The following is a 21,275-nucleotide window of genomic DNA, read 5'->3' as shown; positions in this document are numbered from 1 at the left end:
TATTGGGCCAAAAATTCCATGAAAATGTTCACTGAATTAGACTGCTCCTTATTCATCTCCGTTCATAAGTCATTTAATTGCTGTGGTATATTAAAAATCTTTAAAGAATTGAAGGCATTTTATGTATTTATTATAGCGAATACAGAATTTTGAACTAAAATTCATGATGTTGTATCTATGCATGCAAGGAAAATTACAATATTTAAAAATCCCACCACAGTTGAAGTCCTCGAATTGGTTTTCTGAAGGTAGATTGGTCACTTTTTCAAGAGCTTATGGATATACAGAAGTCAAACAAATCTAACCCTTTAAAATTAGTCTCACTGACTTGATTATGTCACCCAGATAGCACTTAAATGAGGCTCCAAAGATAAGAGGACTAGAGGAACTTTTTTGTAAATGTACCTTCTTCCATGATTTCCATAATCTTAAGGTTCACCAATTCAAGGTACAGGTTGAGAGAGATCCCAGACCCATTTTGCAGATGAGTGAAGTGAGGTACAGAGGTATGTGGGGGATGAACTGCTTTTAGTCATGGGTTTGTCCCTGCCCCTCCTCTGAGCCTTGCTCAAGCCCGTTTGTTTAGGGAGAGGCAAGCTTGCCACAGAAGAGGATCGTGTTGGTATGGCTGTGCCTTATGAAGAACAGGAATGGGTGGTTCGCCAGGAACCGAGCCCGGATGGGGAGTCTTTTCACAAGGAAGCTGTCCCCTGTGGCTGCTGCCGCCTCGGTGCCCTCTTCGTTGACATCCACATAGGACTTGTGGATGACCTTTGATAAATACAGGCCATCACCTGATGATATTCCAGAAAGGTCAGCTTTGATCTCGTTGAAGATATCCGTCATGCCCAGGGAATTTAGCAGGGAACTCAGCTCATACTTGATTGCAAGTTTGAATCTGGGGATGTGTACTTCAACTTCCCTCTCCACCATGTTAGCAGAGCTGGTCCACTCGTGAAACGTCTTCGTGTTCAGCTGCTTCTCTACCTGAGAGACAGAACACAGATGGGTCCACATGAGCCAAATGCGTGCTCTCTGCATTAAATGCTGTTTGTTTTATAATTCCCAATGTGAATTATTCAATGTATCGCTTTCTTTTCTACTTTGAAAATGTGTTCCAGCCCCATCTGGAAAAAAGAAACAGAATCTCACACTCAGCCACACCTTCCCTGTCCTACTGTCTACCTTTGGTCCGTGTTTCATAAGTCAGTGCCTCAAATGTGTGTCCTACGGTCTTCTGCCTTAACTCCCTCAGTGTGTAGGCTCCACCTATACTCCCTCTCTTGCCTCTGGAGTCCAGGTGTGTCCTGGGTGAATTCGCCATTTCTCCTTGGTTCTCAAGCCTGAAACATTTTGTTGCACCCTCTTTTATGAACTTGCTTCTGTGACGCCAGCACCCCCTTGCTCTGCTCTGCTTCACTTCCCTCCGTTCCTTCTCCGCTATTCCCTGGAAGCTCAGCTCTACACGCCCCTTTATGCCTCCACCTGGCCATGCAGCCTCACATCCCAGCTTCTCATCCTCCACCCAGTGCTACAATTTTGTGTAAGCTCTCCCCTTAGGCATTTGAAACCCTCCAGCCAGCCCTCCCCACGGCTCCAAAACGGCATCCAAAACCCCATCATTCAAATATGAAAGTTGAAAACTTTTGGTCACCTTCTCTCCATCCTGACAATATACAATCAGACATAAAGTAAAGGTGGTTTTTCTATCTTTTCCTTTCGTCCTTTTCTGCCCTAATCCAAGTTACCATGACGTCATATCACAAATCCACTTCGCGGCCTCATACCCCTAAGGCATTGGCATGTGCTCTTTGCTCTGGTGAGAACAACAGACTAGGCTTGTTCCACCTATTCAACTTCTACTTCTCCAGTGAGGCATCGAGATTATTCTGTGAGGAGCCTTCCTGATTTCCTCATTCTCTACCCTCTACTCTCTCTACTTCCCCAGGACTTTCGGCAGTTTATCATGGCATTTGTTACATGATATTTAGAACTCTGTATTGGAACCACGCATTTGTTGGTGTTCTAGAACCCCCTAGAATTCTCAGCATAGAGTAAACACTCAATGTTTGGTATATAAATGAATAAATGAACAAATAAATGAATGTATCACAAGCTGATAAAGACCTCTTCTAAACTGCTTTCAAAATGCTATCTGCCTCCAAATATCATCCCACGGCAGCCCACCACAGGCAACCAGAAGTCCAAGCCCCTCTGAATTGGCCACACCAGTTCTCATGGCCATGGCAATGCTTCTCTTCCTAGAGGTCCAAATGCATACATCCCAACTCAGGTGTTTCAAGAAACCTTCCCTATCCCCCACCCACATGTGCCACATTGTTTAACCTCAAGCAGGTACTCCCTGACTTAGAAAGCCCTGACTGTGGCCATCCCAACCGTGGGCATAGGTCAGCTTCCCCAAGATCCCAGAAGCACAGCTGGTCTCCCAAGAAAGTGTTGTCCTTCCAGCAGAGCACTGGGAAGTCCCAGCAAGGCCGGGGAGGAAGTGTAGTTACTCTTTATCAGTGGCTTGCCTGCTTCTGTGCCGGGCAGCATTGGCTACAGCCAGGGAGAGGGGCTTAGACCCAAACTCCTGCCACCACCATGACCTGTTCTCAGGGGCTATGGCACTCATTTCCCCCACAAAACCAGGATGCTAATAAAGGTGGCTAGCTCATGAAAGCGTGTCATATTTGGGCTGGAAAAACTGCTCCTGAGAGGGAAGATGGCTTAAACAGATTTCGGTGGACTAAGACCCTAAGCAGCATTACAGTTTCACTACTACAGAATCATGTTTCCCAAGTGTCAAGTAACCAGTAGGTGTGATATTTGTACAAGATGGCACTTTGGCCTCCTTGTGCCTTCTTTGATATAAGAATGGATTATTCCCCCAAAATATACTGTCCTGAGGGCAGGGACCAGGGTCCCTCTCACAGCCCCTGGGGCAATCCCACTGAACCCAGAATGTGACTGAATTCGGGGCTGACCACACTAGCATCATGGGGTACACAGAGTTGGGAGGGTGGGTGTGAGCACACATGCTTTCTCTGCACATTAGCATTCTTTACCTGTTCTAGACTGGCCGTGCCTACTGGAAGCAGAATAATCATGCTTAGTTTGTTGTTAACATAGGGCAGCTCAAGAACTTGCATTTGCGGTTCCTTTATGAAGGCTAATTTATATGTTCCAGTTTGATACATCATTTCCACAAATACGCTTTTACCCTATTTTTTTAAAAAAAGATTGTAATTAGGTAGAATAGTTACATATATGCGTGAACATGTATGTACAATGATTTTTTTTTTTGCCTAAGATGAATATTTGCATTAACACTAAAGGCAAGGATGGGGCACCTGGGTGGCTCAGTCATTAAGCGTCTGCCTTCACTAAGGTCATGGTCCCAGGTACCTGGGATCGAGCCCTGCATCGGGCTCCCTGCTCTGCAGGAAGCCTGCTTCTCCCTCTCCCAGTCCCCCTGCTTGTGTTTCCTCTCTCGCTGTGTCTCTCTCTGTCAAATAAATAAAATTAAAAAAAAAAAACTAAAGGCATGGGGAAAATATAAACAATAAAGTAACCCTTTATTACTTTCCTTTGCAAAGGTTATTTTTTATTTTAAAATAAGTCACTGTTAGAGCCTAACTAGTTCAAATAACATATATAATCATCTATATATAAAATATATATGTATAATAATATGTATAGTAACAATAATGTTTCCCCAAAACAAAGCTAACATTACCATCTAAAGTGATTTATGTGAAAAATGACATCATAGGATCATTTTCTTTTTTAATCCAATTGGAGACTCTCTAGGAGAAGAATAATTTAGACGGTTTTGTTGTGCTGAGAAAACAGCCACAGCACACGTGGGAAGAATGTGTGGACAGGGAACAGTGAGGAGAGAGCATGCTCTCTTCTCTCCCAGGGCGGCCCCCACGTCCAAAGGCTCTGGTTCAGTGCCCTGTGAGGAAGGTTACTGTCACCTCATGAGGAAATATGAAAATAAAATTCATAAAAGACACAATTAAAGAAACCTATGGAAACCTAGACCAGTACTTTCACTAAAACTTTCTAAACCGTCCTTAAATGATTATTGCATTCTTCGGAATTTATCATCAGTCTGAAAACAAAATACTTACCTCACTTAGCTGAAAAGGGGTTTGAACTGTCTCTCTTTCCTGGAACTTATTTTGCCATTGTCCTTTGAAATATATGGCGTTCACCAGGACCATTACACAAGAAGGGTCAATTGTTCCCTTTCCAAAGAGGTTTGTGACTTTTCCTTTAATAATAATAAAAAAAACAGATAATGTATTTGGATCTGAACTTGGGTTTATTAGTAACAGAGAGTTGAATAGTCACTAGAAATTTGGAACCATTTCTTTTTTAAGGCTAGTTATAAATTTGAGATACCAGGAGAACTACTTTATCTTCTGGCCATCGAGGCTGTCCTTGCCAAATGAAGTTTATGTCCAAGAATTGAATACTTTGTTATTTCTAATCAGAAGATGGCATCTAGAGAGTAGTTTAGTATATTAGCTAATGATCAATTTGTCTTATACCTAGTTATAGCCAATGCTTTCCTATACATTACTGCTTATTTAAGAAAATATAAATAATCTCTTATGGCTTCCTTCTAATATTTATCAGGCTTTACACTTACCAGCACCTCACCACATCCAAATATTTTAAGTATTCAAAAGACTCATTCGTTCTTATAATGTCCTAGCAATTAGTGTATCACAAGTATATACCTAGACTTAAAGTAAATACGTATCTGAAAATCAGAATTTGTAAAAATATACAATTAGATATACCAGTCAGATTGAACACTAAGCCCTCTTGGTGCACTCTGGTGCACTGCAATTTATAAAACCTTTTTGGAATATAATCTAACAACAGGAAACATAGGGATATCCAGAACATTAGACTCTAAGCTTAATTTTTCCATTACTGTTCTAAGTAACAGATCTGAAAATTTGTAGACCTTTCCAAGAATTTTCTAACTTAATACAAAGAATTAAATAAATACATATTTTAATCTGGTCGCCTATTACTAAGCTTGAATAACATCTATCAATCCATCAATCAACAAAATACTGTTGAGAGTTCATCACTGGTAAGTGAAATAGTTAAGATACAAATATGTTAGAAACATGGTCTTTATTCTTCTCTGAGAATAAAGATAAAGAATAAGAGAATAAAGAATAAAGCTCAGTAATATAAATAATTGACATGTTCTTCATAAATGCAATCAGCTCTAATTTAATACTTTAATGTTATTTCACCCTAATTTTGTTACTTAATAAACTTAATTCTTTCCTGTACCAAGTATTATGATTGTTTACATTCATAAACCTCAGAAACTACTGGTACAATGAGTTGGTGGCACAACCACACAGAGACAGGTTATTTCAACATGGTAATCTGTACATCTCTAGTTGGGTAGATATATCCTAAGGACAGAAAGAACTGCAAAAAATATCTTAACCTACTGTTACATTCTATTAGTATTGTTACTTTGAGACCGTGTTTATGTTGAATGATGTGATTTTGCAGTAATATTGGTGACACTGGAATCTGGGATTTTTGACACAAGATAAAAGAGAAATAGATATAAAAAGGGGCGTGTTAAGTAAAAATCCTATGAATCTGAATTTGAACTGGCCATATCAGTAAGAAATTATGCTGTATTTCATCTAAAAAAAATGTATTCACTGAGAAGGCCTATAAACAATAACCAAGCCAGTATCACTGAGTACTCTTGTACCCAGATTATGGTCTCTAAATATCATTTCTCTTTAAAATGATTCAGGATCCCCTTGAGAAGTAAGTAATTCTAGGTCAGGAGCAGGGCATGAGCCTGGAACATCTGGTCAAACTGGAAGGCAAGGAAGCTATCAAATTCTGCATGGAAGTGTCAAAAGGACTTAGAAGCCAATATAAAGATGTGATCCCTGACTAAAAGGGGCCAATAAATTGAAACACCTCAGAATGTTTAAAATTATGAATTTATAAGGATATTTTAAAAGTAAACTCATTGGTTGGGGCACCTGGGTGGTATTGGTTGAGCAACTGACTCCTGGTTTTGGCTTAGATAGTAATCTCAGGGTTATGAGATCAAGCCCCATGATGGGCTCCATGCTCAGTACAGAGTCTGCTTAAGATTCTCTCTCCCTCTGCCCCTGCCTTCCCCCTGTTTCTCAAATAAATAAATAAGTCTTAAAAAAAAATAAAACTCATTGGCTATTTTCAAAGGATGCTAGAGGGAAAAAAAAAAGGTAGTTTTGAAATTGGTATTAGAAAGAATCCAGCATTCTCTTTTTGTTTTTCTCATATGAACAGTACTTAGAATAACCAAATACTTATTTATGAGGAGAAGTATCTTATGTAGAAATATTCCAGCTTATAAAGAAGTAATGCAAGAATTGGAATACTACAACTTTATAACCCCTAATGAAATAATGGACCTAAGCAATTATCATCAAAGGCTACTAGCGTCATACAAAAGGGAGGGTGCCCAGACATTATTTATTTCCTGATGGAAACACAACACCTCCAATGAAGCATATTTGTCAAGGGTAAAAAACAAACACACAAGCAAAAATCACCAGAATCTTATCAAGTTTCTAGGTCTAACTGCCAACTCGTGAGAAATATAAAAACAGGAGAAATTATTAAATGACATTTCAAGGTCTAATCATCATCATCTAGACTATGAGAAAATGCAGGCAAATATCTATTTCCTTCAACAAATTTTCTGTAAGAAAAAAAGGAGGGGAAATTAATAAAAGATCAACAGAGAAATTATTAAAAGATAAAAAAATGATGTAAAGAGATTTTTTTAGTCAACAAGAGTGTGGTTTATGGCAGACAAATATCCCTGGCAAGAACCATAAGGAAAGCTGAATACATTTTTTTTTAAGTTCTACACTGCACTGTTTCTGAAGCAACTGCTAATCATAAGCAATGGAGATGCAAAAATCTGAGCAGAAAGTGACTAAAAGAGACAGAGAAGCTGAGTAGAACATCATGAGAGGGTTGGGAAGACCAAAAATAGAGTTCAAAGAAGCAGGAAACCAACACTGAAGGGGTAACGATCCCAGAGACAGGAGAAAACCTGGGCAGGTGAGCTCAATAGAGAGTTCTGGACAATTTTTCCCTCAAAGTATAATGAAGTTTCAAAAGTTGCCCCAAGCCTAGATAAGAAAAAACACAGCAGCAAGTGAACCAAGAATTTAAGAACTACTTATAGTCTCTCAGTGCTAAAGAAAAAATAATTGAAGTTCAGGATCTGGCAAGGTGGAAAAGGTGTTTCATAATGAAGAAAGAACTGATCCACTGAGAAGATACAAAATTTAATATCTATGCACCTAATAACACAGCTTCAAAATATGCACAGCAAAACTGGACATAACTAAAAGGAGAAACAGAAAAATCCATAATCATAGTGGAAGATTTTAACACAGCTTTCTCGGAAAATGACAAAAAAGCAGACAAAAAATAAGCAAGGATATGCAAACACAGACATCAAAATTAACAAAGTTGGCCTTATAAAATTAAACATCTCACCCAATAACTAAAGAATACACATTATCTTTAAGTGCACATGAAAATTTTACCAAAATCGAAACATACATTTTGCTGTAAAAAAGTCTCAATAAATTTCAAATAACTGAATTATTATGTTCTTTGATTACAAAAGAACTGAATTAAAAATTAGTAACTAAAAAACAACTAGAAAATTTCCAAATTTTTGGAAATCAATAGAGCACTTTTAAATAACCCATGATTCAGAGAAGAAATCTCAATGAAAATTAGAAAATATTTTGGACTGAATAATAGTGGAAATAAAACAAATGGAAAATTATGAGATGGAGTTAAAGTGATACCTAGAAGGAAGGCCATTGTCTTAAATGTGTACATTAAAAAAAGATGGTCTGAAAATCAATTGTTCATCTCAAGAAACTAGAAAAAGAATAGCAATTTAATATGAAGATAGTAAGAAGAAGGAAATAAATGATAATCATAAATATTAATGTAATAAAAAAAATCTATATTAGAGAAAATAGAAATCAATTCTTTGAAAAGACTAAAAAACTATAAATCCATTATAAGTCTAACTAAGAAAAAAAGAGGGGCGCCTGGGTGGCTCAGTTGGTTAAGCGACTGCTTTCGGCTCAGGTCATGATCCTGGAGTCCCGGGATCGAGTCCCACATCGGGCTCCCTGCTCAGCGGGAGGCCTGCTTCTCCCTCTGACCCTCTTCCCTCTCGTGCTCTCTATCTCTCATTCTCTCTCTCTCAAATAAATAAATAAAATCTTAAAAAAAAAAAAAAGTTTAAAAAAAAAATAAATAAAGTCATTTTAAAAAAAAAAAAAAAAGAAAAAGAAAAAATGCACCATTTAGATTTCTAGGAATAAAAAGACATTATATATCCAAAAGACATTAAGAAGATAAAAACAAGGCTCTTATGAGCAATTTTATGCTAATACATTTGAAAATTCAGATAAAATGGACATATTTCTTGAAAAAAAATTCAAAAACTTACACAAAAAGAAAACAGAAAATGTATGTAGGCCTCTATTTACTAGAGAAATCAAATCTCTAATTAAAATATTCCTACATAGAAAACACCAGGCATAGAGGGTCACCAGTGAATTCTTCCAAATATTTAAAGGAGAAAAATGCATACTAACCTTACATAAATTCTTTTTTGGAAATTAGAAAAAAAGGAGAAACATGAATATTTCAATAAATAAAAACTAAGGCCAAATTCTTTCATGAGCATAGGTGTAAAATCTCTAAGGAAAATATTATGAAATCAAACCCAGTGATACACAAAAAGTATAATATACCATGACCAAGTTTGGTTTATTGTAGGACTAAAAGGTTGGTTTAACACCAAAAATCAATTAATGTAATTTATTAAATTAGTCTAGTAAAGAAGAAAAATCATAGCTCAATAGATTTAGAAAAGGCTTTAATATAATATGGTTAGTCATTTGTGCCAAAAATTCTTAGCAAACCAGAAATAGAAAGAAACTTCCTTAATCTGAAAAAAATATATTCATAAAAACACCTGCAACAAACATTATACTTAAATATATATTATTAAAACCATTCAGAAACAAGATATAAATCCAGAAACAAGACATAACAAAAGGACACCCAGTATCAGTACTTCTATTCAACTGCAGGCACTAGACAATAAGAAAAGAAGCAAGAAAGTTTGAAGAGGAAATGATTATATTTATAGAAAATCTAAAATAATTTATAAACCAGAATTAAGAGAATTCAGCAATGTAAATATATGAAAGTCAATTATATATTTCTACATCAACAACAAATAAAATTTGAAATAATTGATACTAGTTAAAATTTGGTAAACACTTCAAATATCTGAAAACCATCTATCAAAAGACATACAAGACATTAACATAGAGAAATACAAAATGTCGTTGAAAAAAATTAAAGAGGACCTACATAAACAGAGGTAAACTTCATGGAAATGGATTAGAAGCTGAGTATTATAAAGATGCCTGTTCTCTCCAAATCTATAGATTCTATATGTATCACTCCAACTAAAATTTCAACTAGTATGTTTAACAAAAATTGACAAGTTGATTTTAAAATGTGTATGGATTCCATTTATGACGAAATCATATGGCATCTGCTTTTCTCAGTCTGACTTATTTCACTCAGCATTCATACCCTCTGGGTCCATCCATGTTGTCACAAATGGCATGATCTCATCCTTTTTATGACTGCATAGAACAACTACAAATGAATAAACAAAGAGCAGAATCAGACCTATAAATACAGAGAACAAACTGATGGTTGCCAGAGAGGAGGCAGAGGGAGAGAGAGGCTTCCAGTTATGGAATGAATAAGTCAAGGGAATAAAATCATAGCATAAGGGATATAGTCAACTATATTGTAATAGCAATGTATTGGGACAGTTGGTGAACACAGCATAATGTATAAACTTGAATCACTATGTTGTACACTTGCAACTAATGTAACATTGTGCATCAACTATACTCAAATATAAATAAATAAAATCTATATGGAATGCAAAAAAATCAAGCAAGCTAAGTCAAGGCAGCCCCAGAAGAGGATCAACACCGAACTTAACACTTCTGGCTATCAAGATGTATTGTAAAGCCACTATAATTGTGGTATTTTCATGAGAATAAATAGATAGATGGAGCACACTGAACCCAGAAACAGACTCATACATATATGGTCATCTGATTTATGATAAAGTTTACATTGCAGTGTAATGGTGAAAGGATCCTCTTCCCAATAAATAGTGCTATGTCAGCTAGATGTCCATGTGGAGTGGAATGAATTTTTAAATGAATCTTGACTATAGTGAAACAATAAATGTTCTAATAGATAACATATAAAAATATTTTCATGAGCTAGGAGTAGGCAAAAGATTTATTTAAAAGTATGCTAATGTACTGACTATAAAGGAAAAAAATTGATAAATTTTACTCCTTTCAAATTAAGAACTATTCATCAAAGGCACCATTAGGGGAAGATACAAAATGGTAGCAATTACTTGCAACACATATATTCAGTAACTCCTAAAAATGTATAAGAAAAAAACAGAAAAACCATCCTTATATATGGGTAAAAGACTCAAATAGGCACTTTACAAAGGAAGATATGAAGTGTATGAAAAATGTCCAATGACATCATTCATAAAGGAAATGCAAATTAAAATTAAACTAACTACATCGACTAAAGTTAATAAGACTAAGAGGTGTTGGCAAAGTTGAGGAATAAATAAAACTCTCATTCATTGCTTGGGCAAGTATATTGGCAAACCACTTTAGAAAACTAATATCTACTAAAATTGAATATATATATATATATATACACACACACCTTATATGATCAGCAATTCCATTCCAAGGTATCCATCCAACAAAATCACATACAACATATGTACCAAAAGATGGGTATCAAAATGCTCATAACAGTGCTATTCATAATAGATGCAAATTAAAAATGTCCCAAGTGTTTATTAAGACTCGGTAGAATGGATAAATATATTTAGGTATTTTCAGAGAACAAAACCGACATCAATGAAAATGAGCAAACCATGCCAACCTGTAGTGACATGGATGACTCTCACAAACAAAATGTTAACCTAAAAAAAAAAAACCTAAATATATGCTTTATGATTCTAATTACATGAAATTTTTAAATTGGCAGAATTAATATACAGTAAAGAAGTCAGAGAAGCCTTAATGTTCGGCAATAAGGTAGTTTAGTTTCTGGGAGGAGACACAAGAGTGGCCTTGGAGTGTGCCCTTCCTAGTAACTAATGTTTTATTTCTCTGATTTGGTAGAGGTGGAGATAGGCTACCTGAGGGCATTCACTTTTGTGATAATTTCTGCTTTGTGATAATTCATTGAACAGCAAACATAGAATGTATGAAATTTTCTATAAGTATATATATTTCAATCGAAAAAGTTTAATTTAAAAATCAAGATGTAAGAAACATACTGACCAACTGCCATGTATAAACATTATTTGTGTCCTGATTCAAACAAAAAAAAAAAAAACAACTGGGGAAATACAAAAACTCACTGCCTATTTTTTAATATTAAATGATTATTTTTAAATTTATAGATATAATAATGATACAGTGGTATTTTATTTTAAATAACTTATATTTTTGAGAGGAAACAACCGGAAAAAAAAGGTGATTTCTGGGATTTGTCCTGGAAGAGTTAGGGGGAAAAGGACAAGGGTATAGCTTTAGGTAATAAATCCTGCAGCTGAGTGATGGGTCAATAAGGATTCATTACAGTATTCTCTCTACTGGTTTTTCTTTAAATCTTTCCTTAACTAGACGTTTTAAAATAATGAAATGGATACATCTTTAAATCTACACATTTAACCTGCAATTTCAAAGAAATATTTGACAATTAGAAAGTTTATTTTAAAATCGTGAAAGGTAGATTTAAAATTAATTAAATTTAATTGCAGAATGTACAACACTTCTGTAAAGTAGAAATAGTGTTCTTCTCATTCTCAGAGTCACTGAGCTTTAGCTCCCAATCAGGATAAATGACTGTAAAGGATATTTACAAATATTCCCAAATACTCCCCCATTTCCTCCACTCTTGACCTGCCTATGTTGGGTCCTGGACTTCACCCAGATTCCTTGTTAGCACTGATTCAGGGAGCTTATCAAAACAGTGCGAATAAAGTTTGGAGACACATGTGGGACTTATTCTTACCATTAGTTTTACTTTCAACCCAAGCATTAATAGTTTTCCTCGTTTCTTCTGGAGACCGTTCAAAATCAACAGTTTGTGGTGTGGCTTGATAGAGTTTCTCAGAACAAGTTAAATATTGCTGTAAAAGAAAGGACAATCACACACAAAAAAAGTAGTGTAAGGGAAGCAAAAGCCTAAGCTCTATGTGTTCTAAAATCTACAACACAGAGACAAAAGCAGCTCATGTATACATGTCTGCAAGGAAACAGAATCCATATGTACTTACTCTTAATAAAACAAATGGATTTAAACAAATCAAAAAGCTTTCCAAAAGGAATGTTCAGAAATGTTTGGTTGTTTCTTCTATCATATCATTGGAATTCTTCATTCTAAAACACTCAAAGCAAAATGGCAAGTTGCTGTTCACTCTCACTACTCTGTCCTCTCAAAGCAGACAAATGGGAATTGCTGCCCTATGTTCTAGATTGGAAAACTGAGATCTAGGGTGATTATGTAAGTAAGGACCAGAGTGGTACATGTTGCTTGTTTGAGATCTAACGGAGAGCTAGGTCTCCCCATGGTGTGTGTGCAAGTGTGTGCATGTGTGTGTGTGTGTGTGTTTGTGTGTGTGTGTGCTTCATCCCTGACCTTGATTCTTGGACAACTTCGGTGATTTTTGCAGAAATAAAATTTTTATGTGATATTGCACAACTTTAAATGGGAATTTGGTAAAACCATTTCACTGAAACTCAAGTCAGCTCAAATTCAATCTCTTAAAGATGAATGTCATGTGGCTCTTCTCGCTCTTCACTTATTTTATGGCATGGTATTTAGAGGATGCCAAGAGAGCTGTGGACCAGCATTCCATATGAACGTACCTGATGGAACACCAATGCCTTTGTCCCGTAGAGTCTGTTGGCCACGCTGAGGGTATAGTTAGAGTCTGGCTGGTTGATTTGAGAGAATAAGACTCCAAACTCTGAATGAATCTTTCCAGCTTGGCTGCACTGAAGCATCAGTAAACAAAGAGTGGAGTATTAAGTTGCTTGATTTCTTGCCACCAGAAGATTATAAATAATGTGAAAACAGTAAGTAGAGAGCAAGATGATTGCCTCTGAATAAAAGGGTAGAGAATATTAAACAAGGAGCTGGAGAGTTTAAATCATGTTTCTTCTGTAGATTTCCTCTAGCACAATAATCTCAGCACTCTGTGACCTTACTCACAGATTGTGTGCAGAATTGTAAGCTATTGCAAAACACATAAGCACTCGCTGGCCCCAGTGGGTTAGTCCAAAAGCACAAGTTTTCATAAAGAGATCCTAGTAGGGTCTTCAGGGCAATGATCCAAGTTTTGTTGCTATCCCTATACTACGGCGTACCTATAGAATCATCTCTCCTCTCTGTCACACTACTTTCAATGTCTCAGTTTTCTGTGTGACATGTAACCAAACACTTCAGCCCTTCACTGAACTGACCTTACTGACCCATCACAGGAGCAATTCTGTTAGACCTACAGTTTTGATGCATCTGAACTCAAGGACATTATAGGGGTATACCTACATTCCCTAAAGCAAAGTTTCCCAAACTACAAGCTTTCAACTCCTCACAACAAGTGGAGTTCTGTGAAGCAAGTATTCTGTGAACCTATATGCATTTATATGTTTTCTCAATCAATCACGATCAAACACAACCACCTTCATGTGTGAATTCTGTATTATTCTGATGTCAAAAGGAATTCTCCTACTAGAAAAGAGCAGGGACCATGGTCCCAGGCAACGTGGGCTGGGCAACATCAGGCCTTGTTTATCTGGGATCTAATTATAAGGCAAAGCATCAGGGTCCTTTCTCAGTGCCCCTACTGAAAAAATCTACCACTCCACAGATGAGGCTGGCAGACTCAATCCCATATTGAGATTTATGGTGCAGTCCATAAAAGAACAGAAAGTTTGAGCAAGAATGACAGTAAATGGTATGATAAAATCTGGGGGACTTTATCGTTATTGTCATTATGTTAACTCTATAGGCTGTAGCGATTATTGGGAAGACCAAAAGAGTAGATCAAGGGAGACACTGTTAACTCCCTAAAGGGTCAAAGAGAGGCTCTGTTACTCAACCCCTGCACTGTAATTTCTTGTGCTCTTATGTTGAAGAACATTTGACAGCTCAGCAATGATATTATCATACCTTAGCTGAGTCCTTGAACTCTGGTTTTAATGACTCTGCAAAATGATTAAAGTGAAGCACCTAGGAAAGAAAAGAGGGATCTACTGGCATCAAAAGCAACAGACAGTCCATAAAAGTGAATATTTATAAGCATCTGTTTTTCCATTTCAGATAAAGACCAACAATAATAGCTAACATTTAGTGATGTCATATTCTTAGTACTGAACTAAGCCTCCACATATCTTACTGAACCCTCTCAACAGCTTTATAAGTAGACAGTATTACCCCCAGTTCATGCTTGGGAAAATGAGCTCAAGAGAGATATTCCCTGACAACCATCTGTCAGTGTCCAGGGACGGAGGTCTTGTCCACGAGGCTCTTCTGCCCCCTCCCACCATTCTCAGGTCATTCATTATGACAGTGCCCATCTGGGGTTCATCTGAAACATTACATGGTGTCCCAATACAATACCTGTTTTGAAAGCAAGAAAATCATGAAAGTGCATCAAAATATGTAGTAAAGAAATAAAGGGCAAACAATAATACAATATGTGAGTATTCTAGTTGTTGTTAAGTGATGTTCATCTAGACTTTCCATAGCAATTAAAAATACATATAATGAAAAAAATCACTGTATATCAGCCTATGTAACCTGAAAAGTCACCCCTTTCCTCTTAGTCTCTCTCAGTTTCCCCATCTGTTAAGTGGGGATAACAATCCCTACCTGCTATATAGGGCTCTTATGAGCTTCAAATGTACTGATGAATATTTTTAAAAACTTGATAGCTTTTAAAGTGTCATTAAGGTTTATTTTAAGTTACAATTCCAGAAGGCAAGAATAGTATCACACATGTGTTCTCTGTCATATTTAAATCATTGAAAAAGTGAACTCTAAAAGTACACTGCAGAAATGTATGCGTGAGAGCACCGATGGGAAGGAAGAGACCATGTTACATGTATTATGATATTTGCATTATTATTGCATAATTTAAGCCATCATTCATTTTTAAGAAATATGATTTTCCCAAATGTTTCTTCTTTCACAAGATGGCAGAATTCCCTTGGTATAAAGATGTGAGCATTTGGCTGACCCACAGGGATGCATGGAAGACCTCTAGGCTACGGGGAAATCTTTGCTGTGTTCCATACCTTTTCCATCTGCTCTGCACTGTTTCCTCTGGCACCAAGGAGGACCATACTTAGAGCATAGAGCAGGCTCAGTGGTGAAAAGAAGATGTTATCTCCTACGTTGTTACTGTTCAGCTCTTTGAACACATCAAGGCAAAACTCAACGTTTGCTGTGCTGAAAGAATCCATTTTATGCCCAGCACTATCTGAGAACAGATGGAGGGGAAAATCTCAGAATATCACTTGGGAATACAGATAATCTACAGAGTTCATTTATTTCATTTCATGAATTCAAGAGTCTGGGCACACTGTTTCATGAAAAATTACATATTCATAGTTTTTGAGAAATCTGTAAATGATAGAGGTGGGAATTCCCAGTAGTTGCAGATTCTAATGAATAGAAGATTCTGTTTCTTTCAACCAGTAGCTGAAAGCTGTCTCAGTATCCTTTGTGTACATTTAAAATTGTTCTGCAGCAAAAGAGCAGAAGGAATTAGGTTTTTGTGCTCTTACTGTCCATGCCATAAGACCCTGGAATTTGTATAGAAAAATTCTCGAGCTCGGGCACCTGGGTGGTTCAGTTGGTAAGCATCTGCCTCTGGCTCAGGTCATGATCTTGGGGTCCTGGGACTGAGCCCCTCATCAAACTCCCTGCTCAGCGGGGAGCCTGCTTCTCCCCTCTCCCTCTGCCCCCAACTAGCGCTCACTCTCTCTCTCTAATAAATAAAATGTTAAAAAAAAGAAAAATTCTCGAGTTATACAAGCTCAGCCAAATGAAATGCTGTCTCACTAGACTGCCCACCTTCACAGCCTCATAGGAGAACACTTTTCTATTTCCAGATACCTTGATTCTCCCCAAATGGCATAGTAAAAAAATTGATTGCCTGCTGTTCAGCCCTTCCCTTCTTTGCTAAGAAAACACAGATGTCATGAAGCAGCTTTCACTTAGCCATGTACTTCAGAGAAGGCTTCAAGCTCCCCATGCCCCAGGAGCAAGCCTTGATTGGTTTAAGCCAACTGAGGTAATTATCCCACATCAGTGACGAATTAGGTACAGACTTTTGAGTTATAAGAAGAAGTTCTGAAGTTCTAATGTACAGCATGGTGACTACAGTTAATAATACAGTAACGTGTAGTTCAAAGTTGCTGAGAGTAGATCTTAAGCATTTTTTTCCAAAGGGGGAAAAAAACAAAAAACAACAAAAACCAGTTAACTATAGGAGGTGATGGATGTGATCTTGGTAAACATTCCACAATGTTTGTGTATATGAAATCATCACACTGTACCCTTTAAATATATGATATTATATTTGTCGATTATTCCTCAATCAAGTTTGGGGGGTAATAAATAGAATTTTAAAGATCTGAAGGTGCCATGCTTTTTGCCGATAAGGACAAAAAGTCACTCCAGGGCTTCCAGAAGAGGGCTCCCTTTGATAAAAGACTCACAGGGGGAAGCCTGCCCTCTTCTTCCTCTCAGTTGTTTTGTCTTCATGTGACTACTGTCATGACAGCCATTGTGTGACTGTGATGTAGCCAGCCCAAGAGGATAAGCCAGATGTCAGAGGGGAAAGGTGGACAGAACTGAGTAGACGGATGAACCCACCCTGGATCTGTCCTACCTTGGGATTTCTTGTCATGTAAGATGACGTTTCCTTATGCTTTAACTCGTTTTGACTGAGTCTTCTATTACTTGCAGCTAAAAGCATCCTGACTTACTTTAGGGATTTCTTTATACACACTTGTCCGCTAGAACCAATTAGTCCACCTACCTCACATTCACACATTTCTAGGCCAGCTACATCTTTCCCCTCATTTAGTCCCCCAGCGATCTGGAACTACTTCGTGCTTCCTCTCATCTTCTAGATTACAGCTGTGCACTCTTGTAGAATCCAAGTCTAGGCCTATATTCTCTAGGCTATTATGACAGACAGCCAGTCTATTATCTCCACCTGGGTATATTTATTTTAGTTACTAACTTGCCTTGTTTTCAGACAGTACATATCTGAGCTGAGCTCACTGGAAGTGTGTTCTCTGGGGTGTGACTCTGTTGGGTTACTGATTTGGGCATTAGTGTCATACCTGTCACTAAAACATAGTGCTTTGTGCCTTACGAGCTGAACAAAGCCAAACCTAGCATGAAGGCCTCAGATCTGGGGAAGGCAGGAGAGTGTGCAGCTCAGCACTTCTCAGGCAGAGAGAGACTGAAAGGAAACATGTCACTTGTGGACTTTCAAAATAATGACCCGCCAAATTTATATGGCAAAAAATGGTGATGACACATCCCTGTAATTGAAACTAGTTGTCCTAAAACAATCATTAAGAACTAGATGCTACCTATTTCCATTCATCAGACCACCCAGCATAGTATAATAGAGCCTAGCCATTATAACCAGCCTGGACTGTATTTTTTTTTTTCCTCCTGACAGTTTTTTTTAAAGGTATAACACAAAAGTTTTGCTAATCTTATTTAATGAAAATACTAGCATATACCTTTAACCGGACACTGTTCTTCAAAATAGAGCTCTCTGTAACAGGTCTAATAATAATAACATCCTTGAAAGCTCTTTATTTAGTTACTTTAATAAGAAACCAATTTTGGTCCAATAATGAAGCATGTCCAAACATTAAACGTTCTTCATACTGCAGTCTGCATTTCAGTATCTGGAGTTAGCCAATGGAGTCAGGCTCTAGAATGCAATTTCAGATTTATAAGTAAGTGTAAATTTTTTCTTCTTAAATCCATGTCATATCATCATTATAAAAAGCCTGCCTACATAGCAGAGTTACAGTAGCCCTGCAGTTATGGAGGCACCTAGGAAAAGAGTGTGGGGATATACTGAGAGACCACCTATGTGAGCCATGCACTCTTATTTTATTTTTTAAAGATTTTTTTAAATCTATTTTTGCGAGAGGGTGGCAGAGGAGAGAGAGAGAGAGAGCACGAGCAGGGGGAGGGGCAGAGGGAGAAGCAGACTTCCCGCTGAGCGGGGAGCCTGATGCAGGACTCAATCCCAGGACCCCGGAATCATGACCTAAATCGAACACAGACGCTTAACCAACTGAGGCATCCAGGTGGCCTACGCACTCTTATATCATTAATCTGTTTGTTTCTTTCTTCTTTTTTAACCACAAGCATAGAGGACGGAATTTATCATACCCCTTGGTCCGTAGCACAGCCATCACTGGGCCACAATTCTCTTCTTTGCTTATTGACTTCAACCCAATTCATTTCCTTTATCCTTCATCCCCATAGACAACACTTATAATTTGTTTAAAGCATATTCTTTTATTTACATGTGTCCTTTAAAAATATGTTTCCTTATTTTATGCCTTTTTTCATTTTCAGCAATGAGCTTACATGAAATAATTTATTTTTCACTGAGCACTACATTTTTAAGACTCATTCAGGTTTCTCTGGAAACATCATCTGTTACTTGTTAAGTACTGTGTTTTGTGCATTCACATTTTGCCTATCCACTCCCCAGAGACAGACACCCAAGTGGCCTCCTCCTCCACATCATCAGCAACAGAGCTATGATGAACGTCCTCATACACACCCCTTTACACACCTGCGTGCGGTTTCTTTGTAAAGGAAATGATTGAATCTCAGGGTTTGTGTATGTGCCAAGCACTGCACACATTATTCGGAATTTAAGTCCTACAGGACGGGTCGTGTTACCCCCGTTTTGCAGGTAAGGCAGTGAGGGTTTGGGAAATCACACACTGTAAGTGGGCAAGCCATGAGTTGAACCCAAGTCCATCTGTTCTGAAATCCATGCTCTTTCCACTTGCCACTGGATGCTATTCTGAGAAGTTTTCATTTGCGGTAAAATGGTTTTGTTTTTATGGCATTATCATTATTATCCTTATCTTATAAGGATAACATCTTATCAGAAAAATTAAGAAATTTTTGTCCAAGATACAAAGCATTAAAAGGCTTACTCTAATAGTTAATTATTATTAAGTATAGTATTATTTGCCTCACTTCACAATAAGATCTTCTAGCTCTTCAAGCATTTAATTCGGAGCACCAAGAAGAAAAGATTTAGGTTTAGGTTTTTCTCAAAAAGTATTGGGAATATATAATTCAAATTAATGCACTAACTTTGGTATTTGGCACGTTTATTTGTAAGACAGAGCTTTCACTGTCATTCACCTAGCTCTTAAGAGCTCTATCATCATTCATTTTCCAAAATTTCACCCTTCTGGCTGTTAGCACAACAGAGTATCCACATTAATCTGGTGCTGAATGGATTTTATGCAGTAACCTTAATTGACTGTTTCCTCTACATCTGAGTAGTTGTCTCTGTGTGACACTGAGACACAAATGTGTGGATGAATTTACAGATTCTTATTCACTGAATATGTTAGTCTTCTTCACTAGACTTAGCGCTCCTTGAGGGCAGGGAAAACATACTTGTGAAATCATCCATGTCTTGCACAATTACCCAACAATGGATATGTATTAGAGAAATCAACAGTATAAATATTTTACAGTTTCTAGTTTAATTAATATTATGCAGTTGGTTTCAGAAAAGAGGATGCCATGAAAGACAGAAGTCCCAAGGCAGACAGAATCCTACTGCAGACACACAGACCCACATAAGGACTTTGAAGTGAGCTCCCAAAGAAGGAAGGAATGGCAGAAAATTTCTGTTAGTGTACCTTTCTGTCTGCTTTTAGATGGAGAAAAATCCCTCCCAAGCAAAAGGAATGAGTCATCTGGAAGCTGTCATGGGATAAAAACAGTAAAAGGATGCCCAAGGCTGCAGCCCTTCTACGTTAAGAAGGAGGATATCTAGAAAAAAAAACTATTCAGGAAATGTGAGAAAGAAACATATCTTAAAAGGAGATACTGTCACTAAAGTATTGCAAAAGGACGGAACATTGTAAGGCATTCTTCCCAACACACCAAGTTATTAATAAGGCCACTCCAGAGCAGTTAAGATCTTCTAAGGAACTAAGAAAAGTTTCATCACACAGAGGCCAGAGCCATGTGTAACGAGCTCTGCTCTGAATAAGGGTTATTAGTAAGTAGAAAATCAAGAGCTCTATTTTGCTAAACAAATCAGAGGTTTGAAATTAAGTCAGCCTGTCTCAAGGATTTTTAAAACACACACCATCAATGTTAATGTATTAGCAAACATGTTAATGTATTCATCAAGAGATCAGCAAAAGCCACACTCAATCGAAGAATAATCTTCACGCTCATTTGGCTCGTTACACACCTGTCCAGCTGCCGTATTATACTGCTCTTATCTGCTCCTCTCGGACAGCAAGCACAGCTGAAATAATGAAGTACAGAAATACTTCTCTTTACCTTTGCTGCTTTCCAAGGTGAAGTGGACAATTTGGCAGGTGAGATGAGAGCTGTGTCCCTGGAGAGGAAATATAAAGCCTTCACTTTTTGCCCCTCCCTTTCCATTGTGTCCTTAGTGATTCAGCTCTACATCCGCCTGGCAGAAAGGACAGCCCTGAGAAGGAAGTCCCTCTAAAGGCCACCCAGAGCTGCTCTGCATCCAGGAGACTCTCAGGATGTCCAGGGCTTTCTGGAGAAGTGCTCGGTTCTTAACCTCCTTCTGCCTTGCTAATGAGGACACATTTACAAGCCTAATCTCTATTCCAGAAAATAAGCTGTCTTTCTAAAAAGAATAAATGGGACACATTCAAGTTAGCAGCACATTATTCAAAATTCCAAAGATTGCTGTTTCAGTGTGCATGGCAGACAGTGATACAAAA

General features: G+C 37.4%; 2 protein-coding genes across 4 annotated transcripts in view; both read right to left on the bottom strand.

The window, feature by feature from the left end:
* The window catches only part of SERPINB7 (serpin family B member 7), a 75,871-nt gene extending 75,020 nt beyond the window's left edge, over positions 1-851 (bottom strand). The window contains exon 1 of one of the 2 annotated variants that reach the window (XM_027576353.1): positions 795-851. The gene's annotated coding sequence lies outside the window, so the exon portion shown is untranslated. Of the gene's footprint in view, positions 1-405; positions 508-794 lie in introns of those variants that run through there. The other variant, XM_027576352.1, reaches the window with a different exon arrangement.
* Positions 120-21,275, bottom strand: part of SERPINB11 (serpin family B member 11) — a 59,718-nt gene continuing 38,562 nt past the window's right edge. The window contains exons 2-8 of one of the 2 annotated variants that reach the window (XM_027576356.1): positions 15,555-15,739; positions 14,428-14,487; positions 13,122-13,250; positions 12,265-12,382; positions 4,140-4,282; positions 3,069-3,224; positions 549-987 (exon numbers count right to left, since the gene is read on the bottom strand). In XM_027576356.1, the coding sequence (XP_027432157.1) occupies positions 583-987; positions 3,069-3,224; positions 4,140-4,282; positions 12,265-12,382; positions 13,122-13,250; positions 14,428-14,487; positions 15,555-15,722 (1,179 nt within the window). In that variant the 5' untranslated portion in view covers positions 15,723-15,739 and the 3' untranslated portion in view covers positions 549-582. Of the gene's footprint in view, positions 988-3,068; positions 3,225-4,139; positions 4,283-9,486; positions 9,652-12,264; positions 12,383-13,121; positions 13,251-14,427; positions 14,488-15,554; positions 15,740-21,275 lie in introns of those variants that run through there. The other variant, XM_027576355.2, reaches the window with a different exon arrangement.

The sequence above is a fragment of the Zalophus californianus genome, chromosome 14, assembly GCF_009762305.2.
Source record: "Zalophus californianus isolate mZalCal1 chromosome 14, mZalCal1.pri.v2, whole genome shotgun sequence".
Taxonomy (NCBI): domain Eukaryota; kingdom Metazoa; phylum Chordata; class Mammalia; order Carnivora; family Otariidae; genus Zalophus; species Zalophus californianus.
This window is presented reverse-complemented; position numbering and strand designations above follow the sequence as displayed.